Source organism: Prinia subflava, chromosome 2 (genome assembly GCF_021018805.1).
Source record: "Prinia subflava isolate CZ2003 ecotype Zambia chromosome 2, Cam_Psub_1.2, whole genome shotgun sequence".
Classification (NCBI taxonomy): Eukaryota; Metazoa; Chordata; class Aves; order Passeriformes; family Cisticolidae; genus Prinia; species Prinia subflava.
In genome coordinates, this window is record NC_086248.1 from 30,602,619 (window position 1) to 30,623,469 (window position 20,851).

At 40.8% G+C, this 20,851-nt stretch overlaps 1 protein-coding gene across 1 annotated transcript in view; it reads left to right on the forward strand.

Annotated features, from left to right (window-relative positions):
* Positions 1–14,034: 14,034 nt before the first annotated feature.
* CD109 (CD109 molecule) overlaps positions 14,035–20,851 on the forward strand; it is a 71,953-nt gene continuing 65,136 nt past the window's right edge. Inside the window, exons 1-2 of the mRNA XM_063389478.1 lie at positions 14,035–15,892; positions 16,209–16,369. Coding sequence (XP_063245548.1) covers positions 15,825–15,892; positions 16,209–16,369 — 229 coding nt within the window. The 5' untranslated portion in view covers positions 14,035–15,824. The remainder of the gene's footprint in view (positions 15,893–16,208; positions 16,370–20,851) is intronic.

The window sequence follows — 20,851 nt, forward strand, 5'->3', positions numbered from 1 at the left end:
AAGCATATTCAGCTATATTGTTTCACACAAGGTAGATATATGAGTTTGCAAGTATCAGTAGAGCAGCTGTTGCTGTGTGCCTATCATATGGTATTACATCTATATGAAAACATGAAACAAATCAGTGCTTCTGTTCTGGTTCTGAAATTTAGCCTTAGAGTCTTCTGTGAGTCCAACTTACCTGGAGGCCATTCTTACAGCCAGAATTAGGGGAAGAAAACAGAAAGACAAAACAAGTATTATACATACTTTGCATCATTTTATGGTGGTGATGATTTGGTTTGTGGTACTTAGACTTTAGCTTTGCATTTCACACATGCTGTACTCTTCTTGGCATTTCTGCACATACCACCAGAGACCCTAGCACCCAGCCCATGAGGAAGGAAGTGTAGGGCTGTATGGGCCAGGACTATGTGCAGCACGCACAGGATCTCAAGTGTGATCATTTCCATCCACAGGCTGATCCCCAAGCTCTCCATAGACTCCTCTCATCATAACACAGGGAGGACGAGGGGCTGCAGTGCCTGGAATGATAGACAAAGCTTTTTCTAGAAGTCCCCCCTTTTTTTTTAACCTGTTATTTCTTCTTCCTAAGGCAAGTTGTATTTTAAATCTACCTACACTGTCAATACAGGATAGTGCCCAAACCCCTTGCATTAACAAGGAATATGGATTCCTCTTGCTGTCTCCTTCTCGGATCTTTCAGACCCTCACTGTGGAGTGGATCTTAGTGATGCACTGCACCAAAAGCACCTTGACTGTGAAGCTTCAGCCCCACAGGCAAAAGGTGACACCCATGAATACAGACTCAGGAGTGTGTGAGGAGCACTTACCTTTGTCACAGCGGATAAGGATGTCATTCCTTACACCCTGGAGGCTGACTTTGTGTGTAGTTGTGTTGAAACAGGCATGGTTTGCCTCTGTCCAACCTACCAGGCACTGCTGGCTGTTGTTCTGCTCTTCCAGTGTGTCATACTTGTGATGCACCTTCCTGATGTGGAGGATTTGAAGTATTTTCAGATTTTATGTATTTTTATTTCCAAAAAAGGGCAGTTGTTTGTATTCAAACACTTTTGCCCTGGTTGTTTCCATTGGTGGATGCAGCTGTGCTCTGTGCTGGGCTGGGGAGGTGGTGGACAGCACTGCTCAGTACCCCGCTTCCCTTGTCACTTGACTCCAGAGCATAAAAGAGGAAAACAGCAGAGGTTTCCACTTCCTTCCCTAAATCCCATCCTGACATTTCAAATCATCTAAAAAGACATGCTGCAGCATGTCTCTTATGGAGCAGTAGGTGGCTCTCTTTCCTCTGAAGTCCTGTTGGGAAAAGAAACACTGGGTCTTGAGAGAAAATCCAGCCTTGTTCCTCAATGCCATGGCTTCTTTTGGGCAAGCTCTCATATTCATTCAACAGTGCAGACAGGATACAGGTGTGATGATGTAGGAATACATTTTAAACGGATTAACTCTACCTATACCCAGTGGCTTAGAAGATGAAGAAGGTGGCCAGGGAAAATAGATAAGTGATGCTAACTTAAATGGTAGTATTTCCTCATGGAGCAAGATAATACCTCTTCTGTCAACCTATTACATTTTATAGGATATAATAAAAAAGTTGGGTTTGGGTTTCCACATTTTTTTCAGTCTTTTCAAAACTCCTATTACACGATACCTTTATTCGATACCTTTATTTATTTATACCTTTTTAAGAAATGTGACTTTTGAAATTTTGTTTTTTCAACATAAACAGAAGAAAGGAGCAGAAAAATACAGATCATATTCACAATATAACAATCATCCAGTTATTCTCAAATAACTGAAAGTAATAGAAACAGAGTTCAGTGAGTGAAGATTTGTCTGTCTCCTTATACACACTACAGTACACAGCATTTTAATGTTGTAAATGCCTAACAAGGATATTAGTTTTTAGAATGATAATTTACAAAATAGAAGAATATAAAGTTAAGGTATCAGATTGTTTGGACAAGAAAAAATACACTCATGCATCCAAGAGAAACATTTCTCAGGTTTCCCATAAGAGAGCAAGTTGCAGTCAATCAAAAAGGAAAAGAATTAGGATGCCTTAAGCTGGGCAGTTCTCCTACTGTAAAGCTGAATACAAAGTCATTACTTAATCATGCATAAGATGATGCTGACCAAATCAGAAATGGCTCATGTGGCTCTGGCAGTACAATGTGTTTTCATCTGTCTGGAAATATTCTGTCTGCTGCAAATGCCTCAGGGCTCTCTGTCACCGTGGATAATCTTGCCTGGGGGTTTATGCTGGGAGAGGAGACCCATCCTATCTGCTTTTCTTATTGTTTGTTAGCAGAAGCATTCCATGCTGGGCAATTTTTGGCACTGGCAGTGGCAGCAGAAAGCCTGGGACTTTCCTCAATTAGCAGCATTGCTTTCAAATGGAAGAAAGGAAGGCATGTATTGTGTCCTCTACAAAGTACTCGTCTGGGTTATATGGCAGTGCTGAACTAGATTCAGAGAAGAAGCTTAGGCTTTGTATTGCCTAAATTATATTAGCCAGTGGACGTAGAGACTGGAAGTACAGGTAACCTTACAGTAACAGGAGTCTAGACTCCCTCATTTATAGGTATTCTTTCTAAAACAAATGGATGTGGCAGTGATGCTGGACACTTCCTATTAAACAACTGGCCTCTTTTCAGAACACTCATCTGTGCATGGAAACATGGTCTCATATTTCTCCTCTCTTAGTGGCATTTAGTAATTGCAGTGCACGCTGAACTTCAGGCAAGACAAGGCACTGTAACTTTGTGGGATCTTTGTTTTTAACTATAGTTGTTTCCTTATGTATAGAAGCCATGAATATCCTTCAGGATATTCAAGCTTTGTAGATTAGTTCTGTATTTTCTGGGTTAATGGCTTTAAAAACTTCACTGTGGACTACTAAGGGATGTTGGAGTGCTCACCACGAAGGGCAGTTATTTTGTCTCTCGACTCATAAAAACAGAGGAATAGCTATGATGTGTCAGACCAGTGTTCACCTCCCCGCAGCACCCTGTCTCACACAGCAGTCAATAGCAAATGCTGAGGGAAGGCCTCTGAACAGTCTCTGAATGTTTGAATACACTGACTGGTGACTCAGGCTATTCCTGAGCAGGATGTGGTACCTCTGTTCTGAATAGTCCCTGACATTTCTTAGACAAGAATTTATGCCATGTGAATCCATGTAAAATCCAGTATTCATGCCCCTTGTGGCAAGGAGTTCCACATTTGAATTATGTACTATGGATGTGTTATCCCTTTATGGTCTTTCTGAGAAGAAATTGTGATAAACGCCAATCACTCGCTTTTTGAAATTTATGAATATTTAATAAAGAATAAAAATTGGTTACAAAAATATTAATACAATAATAAAACTTTTTAAAGTTTTCAGAGACAGGACAAATAATGAGGCAACAAGAGCAAAGAAGGTAGCCCGGGCTTATTGTCCCCCCTCCCTCCCAGACAAAGGCTAGGAAGGAGAAGGGCCCAGAACAAAAAGAAGTCTTCTTTTTTAAGCCTTCAGTTTATGATTATTCATATCTTACGTAAAACAAGTAATTTTCAGCTGTTTCTTGTCACAAAAGCTTTCTGTTAATTAAAAGAACGCATGAGAGCATACGTCCTTGAGAAAGTTAGGTTCTGTGGATAAGAGGCCATAAATTCTTCTTCACTAGAAGGTTTAGAGGCCTCTGTAAGGTTTAGGGGCCTCTGTGAATGTTATCTCTGTGCTGAGGAATTTTTCTTCTTGAGCAAAAAAAATATAACACACATACACAGCTTCTATTGTACTATAACTTATTGTTAATTACAAAACTACATTCACTACATTATTCTAATGTTAATATAGTATAACTTTTCTATCAGATTACATATAGTAAATATCTGCGTAGAGCCACACATACAATATGCCTTTTTCACAAAATGCTTCTTTTTTCTGAATCCCCAGCAAATACTTAACCTCTCCCTGTGCACATACCTACCCATGGAAACATTAGCTTTTAAGGAATTTTACTAGTGGAGAGTCATGTTTGACTTCTTCTTTCAGCAGTGTGGCTCAGTCTTGCAAAACCATGTCTTTATACCTGCCTGGTGCCAGGTTAGAATGATTCTTTCAAGAGTTTCCACCCCATTAGTGCTGCATTATAATGCTGCATTGTTGAGACTGTTCGGATATGTGGCAAAAAAAAAAAAAAAAAAATTCTGAATTATCCTGTCATGAAAGATGGAAATATGAAGATAAAATATGCTGGTATCTCACAGGTTGTCTCAGTAGTGTTGATCTGTTCCTGATGGGAAGTTGATTGGTAGCTGGATTTGTCAAAGCGTGGAACCGCCAAAGAACATGCTGCAGCTCTCACTAAAGTGTTTTCTTAATTGAATGCAAACTGTAGTGAAAGTTAATGGTAAAACCTTAAAAAAAATCTATTGGCAAAGACTCAGTCTTAGAAGTGCTGATATGTGAAATTATGCACAATAAAGTGAGAGAGTCTGAAAATCATAGTTCTGTTGTCAGTAACTAAGTAAATTTTTTTTTCAGAGATCTCAGAAATCTGGATGGAACGCATCATGAAGGACAGGACGATGTGCTTTTTATGCCCAAGGAACCTGATATGCCAATCAAGGTAAGAACCTGTGAATTAGGTACTGAATCACTGTCAGTCTCTTGCATTCACTAGGCATTCTCCTAGTCAATCTAGGAGGCTTCAAAATGTGTGTGACAGTGTGATATCCCTTAAACTGGTTTGGGAAACAGAGGATGACTCTACTCATTTTTTACCAGCAGGTGTCTAAGGAAGATGTAGGTCTGAATATTCTCAGATGTTTGGTATCTAGGTGTTGGAGTCCAGGGGATCCCTCTGACAGCCCTGGAGAGTCAGGGGGCTGTACAGGGGGGTCTGGGATCTGTACAAGGGGGTCAGTCAGCCTCCCACAGAGCCCAGAAGGACTCTGATTCTGGCTTCTATCCATGGAAGTGAATGCTCACATGAAGGAAGAATCACAGATCCTAAGAATTTAGAAGTAGATAGTAGTTTGTCATAGAGTATAAATATAGAGATTAGGATCCATAGTATACGGGGCTGAGAGGACAAGATGGAGGAATTGGGGAGTGGCCCCTAGTTTCCTTGTTCTTGTTCTCATCCCCCATCTTTTGCTGATTTGGACTTTAGAGATTGGTTTAGAATAGAACTGACATGTTAGCGTAGCAAGTTAGTATTGGTAATGTTCTGTAAACAATAAATACGTCTTAGACTGTGGTTGGGTCGGGGACACGGTACATAAGGTACGGGGCTCTCTGATCCGGCCCAGTCCAGGGCAGCCCAGCGCCAGTCCAACGGCGTGTCTTGCTTTGCTGCGGACACCTTGCAAAGCCGAACAAGAACTGTTAGATAATATGAAATAAGCAACCTTGATAACCTGAGCTGCTGGACTCACAGTGTCGTCTCTGCCTTCGGTGTGAAACGCTCAGGGCAAAGAGAAGACAGAAAACCTTATTATCTTGGGGAACAGCAACCCCAGGGAAATACCCAGGGAACAGCAACCCTGGGGGAAGATTTCAGCACCTCGGGGAACGGCCGCCCCGAGGGGAATCTCCGGGAACATCAACCCGGAGATCTAGGTGTGCCTAGCAAAAAGAAACAAAGCTGCCTGCCATAATAAAGACACTTCTCCTTTGACAATGATTTGAAAAAATGTCAATTTTTGAAGGAGTAAATGTGGTGTCTTTCTACTAAAGCACTTTTTTACAACATTGACCAAAATTTGTCATTCCATTCTTGAAAATTAAGCCTAAATTCATGATGATAACATTTCATAACAGAATTGACCTGCTTTTTATTCTGCAAATGTTGGCAGTTATCTAGCTATTACACCTAGAGGATGTACATAAAAGCTTTACATAAAAATGCAATAGTAGTATTACAAAACAAATGAGAAATAAAGAGGAAAAGGAAGAGAAGGAAGCAAAGAGAGGGAGAGGGAAGGAGAAAAGGAGGTGGGCCCCATTAAGCTAGCTTTTAAAATGCTGAACCTATTTGTACAGCAGTGCTTATGTCTCATCTGGGTTACTTGCAGCTGAGAAGCCTTTTTGTAATTATTATGTGCTACATGGTTGCTGGGCACAGAAGCTGCTGCAATATTCTTTGGCTGTGGAAGGCAGCCATCCCTCAGAGATACCAGCATCAGGGAGCCTCTGGTACCTCACTGCAAGCCCTGCCTTATCCTCCTGTGGAGTGATGGAGCCTTTGAAAAACCCTTGTCTTTTCCCTCCTGCAAACTGGCTCCATGTCCATGCCCACCTCAGGATATCTTTCTGGGACGTTTTTCCAGGTTATTTTCCAGGTTAATCCCAGGAAGATTTTGGTGTATGACTTAACAGCTGTCACTCTCTACAGTTCAGAATTTGGAAAGTGGTACATATTTTTAAATTCAGCCTTTAAAATTACCAGCTAATAGGCCAATGCATCCGTTGTGAACTCTCAGTTTTTTCATGAGGCTTGTGTTTTTATCTTACCCTGCACTTCAGATAGCTGTAGGGAAACTGTTCTTTCTGACTAGCATGGAAAAGTCTTCTGCAGTCTTTCATAATTTTTATATGTTCCTTAAACACCCTTCCTTCTGTTTGCTGGGAGCATGTCTCCAGGGCTAGAACTTTTAAAGATATATAAAATATGTATATACTTTGTGGTCCATGTCAGGGAGCAAACCCTGACTTAGCTCAGTTGGTGTCAACACATCCATGTTTCTCAGAATCACTTTTGGAACAGCCTGGCCATGTACAAGATCAGTTCTATCAAATCCTGGCCTGGTGCCTATCACGTAATATTTTGTACCTGGGTGTGCACATTATTGTACTGCCATACCCTGCTGAGAGAGGACCCTCTACTTCCTTACCACCAAATCTCATTCTGTGTTTTGTACTATGCATAAAAACTCTGTGTCCTGTTGTTGAAAGTTCTATTTACTAGAGAAGGGGAAACAGGACATGAGTGACTCCTGCAGTCAATAAAACAACAACCTGGTTGTGGTTTACATAATGTCAGTTAAGATGAAAATGTGTAAGCATTGTAACTAAGCATAAGTAAAGTGCAGTTGGAAAACTGTAACAGCTGTTTCAGACATAATAAGAAATGTCATTGCCAACTCCTGAGCTCTGTCACCCAGCCATCAGCTTATGAGTCTCAATCGTTGGAGGTTTTCAAGACCTTTCTGGATCAACCCCCAAGAAACCTTTTCTGACCTCAGAAAAGCTTTTACTCATCTTGCTTTGAACAGCAGGCTATGTCAGACAACCTCCAGAGTCCTCTGCTCTGAGTTTTCCCATGGTCTTGTGATTCTGTGACCCGTCTCAGAACTAAAAACATCACGTGCACTAGGTGTTTTAAATATAGTTAGTTTGTTTTTTAATATCCAAAGTAACCAGCTGCCAAGAAAAAAGGGGAAGGGAAGGGAAGGGGAAGGGAGGGGAGGGGAGGGGAGGGGAGGGGAAGGGAAGGGAAGGGAAGGGGAAGGGGAAGGGGAAGGGGAAGGGGAAGGGGAAGGGGAAGGGGAAGGGGAAGGGGAAGGGGAAGGGGAAGGGGAAGGGGAAGGGGAAGGGGAAGGGGAAGGGGAAGGCTCCCAAAACTGCTGTTAGTGATCAGCAAAATCACAGGGTAAGTCTTTAACATTAAAACATGGAACATGGCCAGGAGACCTTAGAAAGTTGTCCAATGTAGAACAAATTTCAGACATATGACAGCAGTGTCCAAACATTTGGTTGTTACAGCAAGGTTTGGAAAGATGCAGCTCTTGCGTCCTCACCCTCTTCATTTAAATAAACATGGCTGCTGCTGTGGGCGGTTGGCAGTGGAACAAAGAGTTGCTTTTTGGACAGTGTGAATGAATACCTTATAGTGGCATTACTCAAGGGCTAAGTTTATTTAGACTGTGGCGTATTTGGTGACTTGAAACGTGAAACCTTTACTCAGTGCCTTCTTAATTGCTGAGATTGGACTCCTCACCCTCCCTTCTTTCTTGTAGGCAGTGTGTGGTAAGAGTTAGTCCTCAGGGAGAGATAACTGATGTTTACCTGTGTCAAAACTAAACACAGAGTTTTGTGCAAGTTTTATAAATACCGTATTTTGAAGCTAATTCTTAATCACTCTGTCTATAGAAGCCATTTTAGCTACTATAGGGACTGATTCTGTAAGGAGCAATTTGTGTAATATGAGGTTGACTGTCATGTTATGTGATTGTCAAATAGATGTCACCTAAAATAGAATGGAGTTTCAAAGAGATTTAACATATATAATTAAGGTCTACATACCTCTAACTATTTTGTCTTGATACCATAGTGGAGTGGGTTGGAAAGGGAAAGATTTCTTGGTTTTCTTTTTTCTATTTTTAGACTAAAAAAAAAATACAAACTTAACTTAAATGTCACAAAAAAAGTTTTAGCTTTTGAACGATTTCCAAGCAAAAAGTTTGGGTTTTATTTTTAAAATGAAAAAGAGTTGTCCTGCAAGAGATCACATCCTACAACTTTTCATTTTAACAGCTGCTTCTAATCCTGTCTTCTTTTCTTTTTTCAGTGTTGACCTTTTCTGGATGTGACAAGATGGAGGAAACCAGAACTGAAATAGTATAGTCTACACCATTGAGAAATGCCTTTCTTTTCCTCTTGACAATTCTATTTAATTTCCCTGGGAGCAGATCCCTGCTCTGTCTTTTCTACATTCATCTGTAAAGGATTTTGGTCCCTTGACTCAAAGAGAGAGAGCAATCTCACAGATTTTTGCCAAGCTGCTTGGAGATTGCCTAGCCTGATCTCTGTGTTATGGAATACAGAATTTCAAGAAGCTGACCCTCTATTTAGCCTCATTGCTTGGTTTAGGCTTTTGAAAAGGGATTCAGGTTTCATGTGAAGACATAAAAAGAAACAGAAACCACAGCTTTTCCTTAGTAGTGTGTTCAGGAAAAGAACCTCTGTTGACAGTATGTGCCTCATCTCCAACTTGCATTTGACTGACTTTAATTGCCTGACCATTAGTTCTTGTTACACTTTCCACCATAGATCAGCACCTGGTATTTTCTTTCTATGAAAGAAACAAGTGCTATGAAGGCTCCTCCCAGTCTTCTCTGACTAATGAATTAAAATAGGCATCTCTTTAGTCTGTTGTTTTAGGGCATTGTCTCCACACCTTGATTTACTTTAGTGTAAAATGTGAGAAATTAGTTTTGTCTACACTATGAATTGCTCTCAGGTGAGTCTGCTTTTGAAAGAAAGCTGCCTCTGCCTACAGGGAAACACTGGTCTATAAAACAGACTGCTGTACTAACCTTCCCTTTTTTATGGGTACATGAATGAAATAAAAGCTATTACAGAAACACACATTCACTAAAAAATCTGCCAGTTTTTATGTCCTTAATTTAAAATGAAATTACAGTGAATGAATGCACGTACTCCAGAGTGCTGTGATATTCTAGCCTATGACATTATGGAAACACTGGGTTTAGAAATTCCTTTTTAAAAACCTGTAATTGAAATTTACAGTTTAATTATAGGCCATAGTTTAAGATAATTGAATCTTCAGGGAATTCTTATGTTGTTTAAAATCGAATAGTGTTAATTCACACTAAATTATTTAATAAGAATACTATTTTTCTTGGCTGTTTCAGCTGTATTTGCAATAAAGAGGGGTTGCACTGACCCTCAGAGCAAAGGGAATAAGGATACTAAGGTAAAATGATTAATGAAACTTGGTAAATGGAATTTCATCACATACAATTATAAAAAATACTGCTGTAGGAAAATAGATTTTTGAGGACAACCTGTCATCATTTATATGTTTTTAACTCCTCTTCCTTTCACAGCAAGAGCATGTTTGCATGTGTTTTAACATGCCCCTACTGTATATGGTTGAACATTTTACAATCAGAGAGTAATTCTAAAATAAAATAATGGCACTACATGAGATTGCTTCCTAAATGTTCTACATGTATATATGGGATAGGATGCAGTATATCACTCAAAGTTAAGGGACTCAATAGAGCAAATAATGAAAAACCCCCTCAGTTCTTTATTAAAGTTACAGAGATTTGAGTGAGGTGGAGGATACAATTTTGATTCCTGACCTCTCTAAAGGCAGTGATTTCAGTGCCACTGATTGCTGTAAAGCCAAGAGTCTCCTTTGAGGCTGCCTACAGCGGAAATTTGAAGCTACACATAAAATCCTATTACAACTACCCCATTCACTCACACTTTGGAGGACCTTCTGCGCATCAGCAACAAGAACATAGGGTCATTTTGTAGTAATTCCTTACAGTTCTGTGAGATCAGCTGCTGAGTGCTACTGTCCTGGGAAAAACAGGGGACAAGGTCCTCATTTTCTTTCCATTATGTTCTTTCTGCACTACTTAGTTAGTTCAAAAGGACCAGGGAACGTGGTAACTGAGGATTATCTTTGCTGCTGAGGAATTCCTATGTGTATCATGTGTAGATTTGTTCCTCAGACTTGCACATTTCCCTTAGTATAATTTTGTCACTCCTTCTTGGATTCCCTTTTTTTCAGAATCTCATTTTTAAAAGTGAATCTCTCAAAACTTCATGAAGTCTCAACTATGAGATCCTTCTACAAGAACCTTTCCTAAAAGACAGTGCTTCATTTGTTTGGCTTTTCAAAGTTCATATATAACACTACATATAATGCAATAATATAGTTTGAGCTAATTTGATCACATATATTTTTATGGGTATTTTTAAAAAGTGTACAGATATTTTAAAATTATAATACTGTGAAAATGTAAGTATATCATTCCAAGATCTTAAGATTTTTCTATGTTTTATTTTTTCCTTTTTGGACATAGCTTTCTTGTTTTTACGCCAGTCTTTGAACAAAATCTGATACCTTCAATAGTGCTTGGTCCAAAGCTTGTAAACATTAATGTCTTTCTTTAGGTTCAATTCCCTGAATACTCAGTGAGGACTCTTAAGATGTAGTCATCTTACATGCTCTGGAGATAACAAGATATTTCAACTCCTTGTCTTGATTTCCTGTTTAGAAATGTAATATAAATTGGTGCTTTAAGAATGAGGATTAACCTGATTCGTTTAGAAGGCCAATTTTGAATGTCTGTTCATTCAAAGGTTGGTATTTTAATGAGTCATACAAATCTGTTCCAAAAGTGCCTACTTCATTGTCCATCCAGTGAATGGAAATAAACAGTTATAGACAATTGCACAGTCCACGTTTGATCAAGTGAATCCTACCCACTCTGGCTGCAGTAACAGTTCAGGTTGGAAAAGGATTTATAAATAACATTTTTCACCAAGGGAGATGTCTTCAGCTAATAGGAGAAAAAGGTCTGAATTGTAGTTCAGACCAGATTTTCATAAAGCTCCACCCTGATAGCTCAGGCCAAGTTTCAGTGCATGGCACACCCATTGACAGTGTAGTGTAAAAAGTTATGACACATTCCATCATCAGAAACAGCATCAGAGGTGTTCTGGGAGAGCTTTATAGCCTATGCTTCTGTCAGTGCTTTCCAGCAAACACAAAATCTTCAGGCTGACATCCAAGCAAGGAATGTGTCTTTCTGCTATCACAAATGGTCTTCCACCCACTTATTTTGAGTATTCACTTTAATTCTTGTCCACTCACTATGAGTGATAAAACAGACTATTGCATCCTTCCTAGTTCCATGAACTGCTGAATCACAGTTTCTTCTAGGACCTCATCCAAAGCCTACTGAGGCTGATTAAAAGATTTATCCATCCCTTAAATGAGCTCTGCTGCAGGTCTTGAGTTCAGTGATGCATAATGCAACTGGCTAAGCTTTTGAAGAGAGAATATTATGCTGGAAGAGGCTGTAGTGGTCTTCTGATTCAAATTTCCACATAACATTCCACATAATCTGAAATTCTTCAGATTTCCCCGAATTTGCCTCATTTCATGGAAACATATTGTTTGTCCCACAATCTGGAATGCCTGCTGAATCCAGCTGAATATCAGACCATCCAAATTCACTGTCTAATGCTAAAAGCAGACACAGGGCATTGACCATTCTAGTACTCACTGCTGTAATTCTTGTGGAGATTTCCTCCAATATTTTAAGTACTGTAGTGCTTAGTTTTTTACATTTACCACAACAGTAGTTTTTAACAAGAAATTAGGGAAAAGCAGACTTGCTATGCATGTGTTTCCAGCCAATCTTCATACAATTACTAGAGCTTGCTAGGTGCTGAGGTCCTTCCAATTGACCAAAGCCAAAGTTGCTTGCTGGACTCATTAAGAAACCATTCTGGTTTTTTGTATTTACTTAAACACATTTCTATTTAGAATATACTTAGGCTGCAACTCAGAGGTGTGATTTCTGCTGGTACTGGTACATATATTCAAGCTAGACTTTAAGTTGTATAGAAACAGGTAACAGTATAGTTGTTAGCACAGCCACTGCTATAGGTAGATTTTGCAGCCTTTACTGGCTCTGTCTGTCAGACATCATGAAGGGTTAGCAAAATAAGGTTTCTGGGTAGCAGTGAAGGTGGTAAAAGTGGAATTTTTATAATGATGATATTTCACAGACGGATGTACAACTTGGGTCTTGTAATGCTTGTGTAACTCCAAAATGTGAACATTGAACAGAGAAGGAACTAGCTTCTCTGACTGGCATGCTGAACCCAAGAGCAACCTCTTTCACCTCTCAAATAGTGTCTCCACTCTATCCACTTGAGCAGTTTGGAGCAGTAGAAGATTATTAAATCCTTTCATGCTAGGTTATACTTCTTCAGATTTATTGCTAACGTGCAGAAGTGAGGTCCAAAATCAAATTTCCCTTGCATGGTGATCTTTGTACACAAATTAGTCTTTCAGGTGTTTGTCATAAAGAGGCATTTAAAACACACTTAGGTTTGAGATGCTGAAAAATGGTTGTTTCTATAGTCTTGAATGTGTAGACCAACTAAGGTCTTTTGTTTAGTTAAAACACAGATGTCTTAGCAAATCAACAGAGTGCTCGGGAATGTAACAGTCCTACCACCAGTACTGTTGTGTGGTCAGTGATGCTTACCTGAAATCCAAGTCAAGTCCAACAGAACAAACAATTTAGCACTTAGTGAGCATGAATGGGATAGCAGTGTAGCTGAATTCTCTCTAATTGTGCTAATTTTCCAATTACTCATGACCCATGTTTATTCCTTGTGTGCAGAGAAATGTGCAGAGTAGGCTTGAGATCCATGGTATAGTTATAGGCATATAGGCATATATACTGGCTATAGGGCTGAAAGTTTTCTGTTTCTTATCTGCCCATGCTCCATAGTTTCTTATCTATATACTGTATTGATACCCAATTCTGGGGCTGTGGGGCTGTGCTGCAAACAGGGCCACTGAAATGAGCTGCAATAGTTGTAAACTTCTCTCCAGAAAGCACTGTATAGCACAGGCTGCAGAATAGGGCTTGGATTGCAGAGCTGGGAGGCGCTGAATGGAGAGTGGGAGAGGGAGCCATCACACAGTAAAACTGCTCACTGTTCAGGTACAGTAGGTAGTGTTCAGCACCAAAGAAGGACCACATTTGATAAAAGAATGTAGGATTTGAAGCAGTGTTTCAAATCCTACAAACCAGAGTGTATATTACAATGAAAATTAGCAGCTGCAGAGCTGCTAATCAAGACCTCGTTTAGATGCTGGTAAGACACGACTCTTGAAATGATGTCTGAATGTGCTAATAAGTGTTTAAGTTTTCTGCTACCTGGGAACTTACTGAATCCTTACATACCACACTTGATTTCTAAATGTTTAACCAGGAAAATCTTCTACACGCTACCTGCAGTGTATATCCTAGTTTGGAAATGAAATGATGAAAACGTCTCTGAGTGCATGGATCCATGTGAGAAATGGAGCTTGTATGTTGTTATAGAATGGAACATAACCATTTCTGTTCCTCCATTTCTTATCTGTTCTAAATCTATTCAGGACAGAAGGAACCCTAATATGACAATCCATTTATTCTCTTACTTTCTGCTGTAGAATTCCTTTATTGGCCATTTTTGTAGAAGAAGAGGTCAAATACATTTACCAAAGTATCTTAAACTAGCAAAGCCCTAAAGAAAATAAAGGGAAGACAGGAATCTACAATACTGTTGCACAACTGGGCAAAATCTGTGACATTTGCAAGGATAGTTCACTAGGGAACTTTTGGGCTACATTCACGCTAATGAATAGTGCCAGCAAATGTTCTTGGGATTGGAAATGTATTGTCTCTACCCTCAAGAGGTATAGTTTTGCCCTGGCTATGGTGTTCTCTTGAACAATTTTTGGTGCAGATTGGGGGTTAGCGTGGACCATACCTGATAGGAAGTTGGGATGTGACCACCTTTGTCCTCCTTGTTTTGGAGACTGAGAGAGCTGATTACTATTGGTAGGTATCGTGGAGTGCCAGTTTGGCTCAGTGCCAGGGAATGGAGACGTGTGCTACGTGTCGCTTTGCCATCTGAGGCGGGGGTTCTTGGGATGCAGAGCTACTTGTAAGCTCTTTTACCCAGTTGCCAAGAAAATGAGTGGCAGTGACTGTTCATCTTCCCTGGCTGTTTCTGACATGTAACAAGGAGTTACTAAAACCAACAACAAACATCTCCCAAACTTTCCCTTATCATGAACCTTTTGCAGGTGAGGAGCTGCCAAGACTAACTTTGCAAGCATCACTTGGTTGCTGTTCTATCATCCCCATTCCCTAGTCTACAGATGTGGCACCCTCTCTTCTCTTCTGTCACCACAAAGATTGATGCTCCAAAAAAAAAAAAAAAAAAAAAAAAAAAAAAAAAAAAAAAAAAAAAAAATCAACAGAGGTATGAAAATCTAGAAAAGCAAATGTAAAAGATGTGAAAAGACTGCATGACTGCCTGGCATACAATTAGAGCACAGTGCTTATGTAGATTACTGTTCATATCTGATTTTCATAAGAACATAGCGTGATGCTTCTGTTTAGGACTACACTGACTGCATTTGGCTGTGTACAACAATGCAGAGGATGCCACTCCGGCACTTCTGAAGAGGTACACATCAAGAATTGGCTATAATTTCTAAATGTCTTAGACTTTTCCTGCAATGAAAGAATTTGGACAAATCAAACATTAGATGTGTCTAGTCTACACAGCTATAATAAACATGCTAAAGGAACAGAACCTTAACCAAGTTGCTTCAGTGCACTTTTTGAATTCTGAAGGTAGGTTAAGATTTATAAATAGGTATGATCTTATTTTTCAAATATTGGGCACAGAGGACAGTCCGGCCAGAGCTGTATTACCAATCGGTTCACATTTAAGTAGCTGCGAGGTTCCTTGAATTTCTGCCAGCATCCTTCTCCCTGTTCAGACCCGAACCGTTCCCGACTCGCCTCTGCCTGCTCTCCGGGTCTCTCCAAGTCGATGACCGGGCAGCTCTCCGCAACAGGCTACCGCTCTGCTCGGAGCAGCAGGCAGCAAACATTGCTTTCGATGCTGCTTTTTTATGGTGTTGGGCTCTGGGACTCCCAGCCCTTTCCCAGCTGCATCAGCCCCGGGATGCGGGCGCGCTGCCTGAGGGGCGGTGGGACACACCCGTGGGTATCTCCGTGTAGACAGATGTGCTGCCGCCGGGCCGCCCGCCCCGGGCCGGCCCCGGGAACGCCCCGCGGGTGCTCCTGCGGCTGCCGCCGGCGGAGCGTGCCTGGCGCTGGGGCAGCGCCGGCCTCTCCCTTCCCTCCCCCGCCCGCCAAGGCGCCTCCCGCCCGGCCACAGCCCCGGCCCCGGCCTTGCGCACAGCGGCGGACTCACCGGGCAGCGCGCACCGAGAGCCATGGCGCGGTCCGGCGGCGATGTCCGCTTCTTCCTCCTCCTCCTCCTCTGCAGCCCGGCGGCGGCCGGGTACGTGGGGCTGGGAGGGACGGGCGGGGGCGCGGGGCACCTCACCTTCCTTCCCTGCCGTGCGGCACTGCGCGGGCGCCCCGGGCTCCCGGCGCCCGCCTGGCAGCCGCTCCGAGAGCGGGCAGAGCAGCGCTGCCCGCGCACCGCCCTGCGCGCCCGCCGCAGCCGGGCTGAGCATCACCTCCAGCTCCGCCGCGGAGAGCGGCAGAAGGGCTTGGCAACGTGTGTAACACGTCTTTATGGGGACGCGGTTCCTTTTTTTGAAAGTGTGTTTCACTCTCTGCCCTTTCTCCCCCTGCCCGTTTGGACTTTCCAGACCGACGTTCCTTGTGGCAGCTCCCTGGAACATCAGGCCTGGAGCAAACTTGACTGTCGGGGTGGCTCTGCTGCCGGACAGCCCAGCACGGGTCACCGTAAGGGGAGAAGTGATCAGAGATAACGAGACCATCTTGAGCAGGGAAGCGGTCTTTGAGAAAGGTAAGGAAGAGAACGGACTTGGTTTGGAAGTGTTTCAGTTTTCCTTCTCACAGAAATATTTTGTTCCTCCCAAAATACCACAGCTTCTAGATGGTCCTAAAATAGGAAATTTATTTTACCAAGTAGGAGTCGCTATGGGAAAATAGTCTTGTACACTGCTGGCTCTGTTTGAGTTGGGCAACTGAGCTGGATATGAGTGATGGCATGGGTGTGCTGTCTGTAAACTGTGAAAATAATCAAATAAAGTGTGATGGATGAGGGATTTCTGAGGAACCAGGAAGTACTCTGGTCCATGTAGTTGGGCCACTGTAGAAATAGAGGAAGAGTTGCTAACTGGAAGCTTGTTAAGGTGCAAAGTGGAAGCATGAGGGAAAACAGAAGGGGTGGAACAAACAAGGTAATACAGCAACTGGAGCTGCTTCTTCATGCCCTAAGAAAGTAATGATCTGAGGACCATAGGAAGGTGAACATGACTATGTCAGACACTTGGAAGCTCTGTGCATTTGAGGAAACAAGAATTTTTGAGGGTCAGGAACTGAATTTGGAGAAGTTGGGAATTGAAGATAAGTAAACATGATAAGAGACTGATTTAATCTATGCCACCAGGCAGGAGTAGTGGATGTGGTGGGAATTCTGACGAGCTGAGATATCCTGGCCAATGTTCCTTTTCAGAAAGGTCACCTGGCAACAGAAGCATAGAGATATCCTACCTGGGATTTGTCCTCATGAGAAAGAAAATATTTTGTATGGATAGTCCAGCTCTCACACTGCTCTTACTGTAAGGCAGTATAAATGACATTTAAATTTTAGCTTTTTATTTGTTAAAAGTAGAGAGTCTGAGGGCAATGTGAGGTACTGAAAAATCTACCCTGCTATAATGATCTTTTCCTTATCGCTTGTGTAACTCTTCTGTTAATGTATTACAGTTAATGTAGATGCCTTAGTTGAAAGCATCACACAGTTTCAAAGCCTTCACAGCCTGTAGAGAAGATTGAGGCTTTGAGTGTGATGGAGTGCATTTGAACAGATGAAAAAGTTTTGGTATAGAACCAAAACAAACCTAAACCAGCCAGCTTTTGTTGTTTTCTTTTGAAAGCCAAAGTTTTAAAAAGAAAACAAATTGTCTTTTCCTTTTCTTCCTCTAACTGTACTGGCTTTTATTTCCTGCTTCTGTTCTGCTTTAACATAGAGTTCAGTGAGCCTTGCATGAGTTTCAACCTGTCTGTTTTTGTCCTTCTCAACGTTAAAAGCCAGACAAGCAACTGGTAATTCCAGGCTTGTGAAAATATGTGGCTGTCTCTGTCTTCTGAGCACACAGAATAATGCTTGACACTGGGAGCTGTTGAAGCCGGAGTAAACGGTGGTTATCAGGAACAGGTATGGCACTGTATCAGACTGGATACAGTGAGGAAAAAGGACAAATGCTGTAGTGAATTACTAACTTCTAATATTTTCCAGTCTTTTAAATATATCTTTACATTTTCTATGCTTTTATACTTAATAAGGGAAACAAAAAACAAACAAACAAACAGAAGGTGCTGAGCACACTGTGTATTTCCTCATGCAAAATTCTTAGCATTTAATATGTGCCCATCATTTTTTTTTCTAGTCAGGTTATATAATCTGTTAGTCATTTGTTTTCTGTGAACAAATATGTAAGCAAAAATCTGAAGGGCCAGGAATAAGGAAACTACCCTGTAAAAGACGATGTAGTCTTGAAGACATGTGTCCAAAGGTGCTGCTACATGTGTGGCTCAGTTCAGACTCAGAGAGAAAGCAAGTTATCAGAGAGAAGCAAATGCAGCTTTTTACAATAAGAACATGAATCTTTAACATTTTCATTGAGGAACACAACAATCTTAGGATAAAATATGAAGTGCTATTTTTATAGCTGAGCTTAGTCCATGACTGAAGGAGGACTGGAGGTTTTATCAAAACAGTTGTTGCAGTTGAAGGAAAAAACCAAGCATCTCTCCAGGCATGCAAAATCTTCTTTAAATTACATAATTACTGCATATATTAGTGCCCAGAAAATGGTTTATCTGTCACTGAATACCTACCCTGGTTAGACTGCGCATTCAGTGGCACTGTTGCCTAAGCTGGCTTAATTATGCCCATCAATTCCTTGCATGGTGACAGCAAAAGCAGGGGATTAACTGCTCTGAGAAACTCATCTGACTGAAAAACAAAGTTTTTATTTTGTTTGAATGCTTTTTTAGGCAGACAGGTCCCCTGGTTCAATGGGCAAACACTTGTGCCGGTAGAACTGAGTTGGAAATTGGATGGTGGAGACACAGGACAGGCTGAGGACAGAGTTTTTATTAGGGATGTTTAATCTGACAGGCCAAGTTCATTCAAGTACCTAAGTGTAAAAGGTATTACCTGTCTGTCAAATACTTCTGCAATTGCCTTAAATTAACAATTCAGCCTGGTTCTCTGGCAGCAGCTCAATATGATACTTATAGTGATGTGTGTTTCTGAATTAGCTCCATGAGAGGACCTTATTGTATAGAGGCATGTTTTTTAAAAATTGCTATAATGTAATTTTTGCTTTGTGTAAGAAATAGAGTGTTTGCCCTCTGATGGATAATAAAACATTTACTATTCTAATATTACTGGAAGTGGAATTTTGATATCTGAGTGATTCTTGGGCAGTTGTCTGTTAGAGAAACACTTTAGCAGTGGAACTTGTCTCCCATCATTATTGTGCTTTTCATATAACTAAGGGAAAAGAAGTATTAGTAGGTATTTGGGTAAATAAGCATTGTGGGTATTTGGAGGGAAGGAGAAAGTGTGCATATATTTAAAGATATTTTGAACTTGGCACAGTATTTCAGAATCTACATGTATTGTATAGGAAGGGAGATTGTTTACGACCAATATTTTGGTGCAGGAATTAAGTTAATTACATTTAATATAGTGGAAAGAAAACAACTAAATGTTTGCAAGGGGGAGGTTACTGCTACAGGTAAGCTTTGTGTGAGCAAGCACAACCCAAAAAAAATAGCATGCGTCACCAGGAGAGAATAAGTTTCCATTGCCAGGAAAACACAAAGCAGTAACTAAAGCTGTTTTTGTGCACTGTACCAAGCCTTGACACACTTTCTGTGGAGATGCAATATCGGAAAGATCCTCACCATGATTGAAAATGGCTGCAGAAGGTAACAATGGCTTGTGTGCAATTGGAGCTGTTGAGTTTTCTGTGTCAACAACAGCAAAAAAGAAATTATGGGAATAATAGACGGACAAGTTAAATTCGCTGCACGAATAGTTTGATCATTAGTGATTGCAACGATGGGTGACTCTTGCCATGCATATTTATCCAGGCATTGCTAATAAAGATGTAGTATGAATTGGCAGGAGGTGTTTTCTTACAGGGTTTGCTATCCAGACATTGCTGTATGTGTTAGTGTATGAGAAACCTTATACCTTAATTGTGAGAGGTTCTGAAAAGTATTTTCTGTGTTGGTGCTAGAATGATTTCGAAAGAATAAGTAGCATATAAGTTGGAAAAACCCCTTTGTTTTCAGACAAGCTTCTGTGTGTAATGAGGTGTCATCATTTGCCCAACAGGATGAATGTTTTTAATTCTAAAGAATAAGATTCATTAGTTAAAGCTTTTGCTGTGTAACGTGCAACGTAATGTATTTAAGACGTGGTGAGTGAGAATTACGTGAACTTACTGAAGAGTTAGGTTTACAGGAACATGCATAGTTTGTAAATTACTTGTACTTGTTAATTAATTTATGCTGCTTTTTTGTATTTCCAGAGTTACTTGTTAACAGAGGTTACTGAGCTAGAGCATGTTAAATACTCAGCTGGGATTTATGAAGCATGATAGTTTGTGCGAATGTTTGTCAAGCTGAGACACGTAGTGATCCTCCATAGAGACAATGGAAAATCTCCTTTTACCAGAAGGCATGTTTTACATGCTTAATAATATGATTCTGACCCCGTCAGTATGAGAAACAGTGAGAAAAACTAGAAATAGTAAGTTGTAAAGTAACATCTAAATGGGAATGAATGGCCTAAAACAGCCCGTCCCTGTTATTAGCCTTGAGTTTTCTCTGTACCTTATGTCAGGATAAAATGACTGAGTTATTGGTGATTGCCTGTGCTGAAAATCTGCATGTGAAAGGTTTTGCTGGCAGTTTAGTGAAATGTCTTCTTTCTGCCTAATTTTTCATCAATGCCTAAAAAGCCAAACACTGAGAGAGCAGGAGTTGCAGCAGTGATGTTGCAACCGTAACCTCCATATCCAAAAGTAAGCGTAGCTGTGCCTTATGAAAATAAATTGTAAACAGTCATCACATGCACATAACCTATGCAAAATCAGAATGAAGGAAATGTTTTTGGGCAGGAGGTGTTAGGGTTGGACCCAGAGACAACTGAGCTGGTAGAGAAGCGTCTTATGGACTTTCATATTGCTGGAGTACATAAAAGAAAAAATCAAATCCATAACATAAATGAAAAGAACAAAGC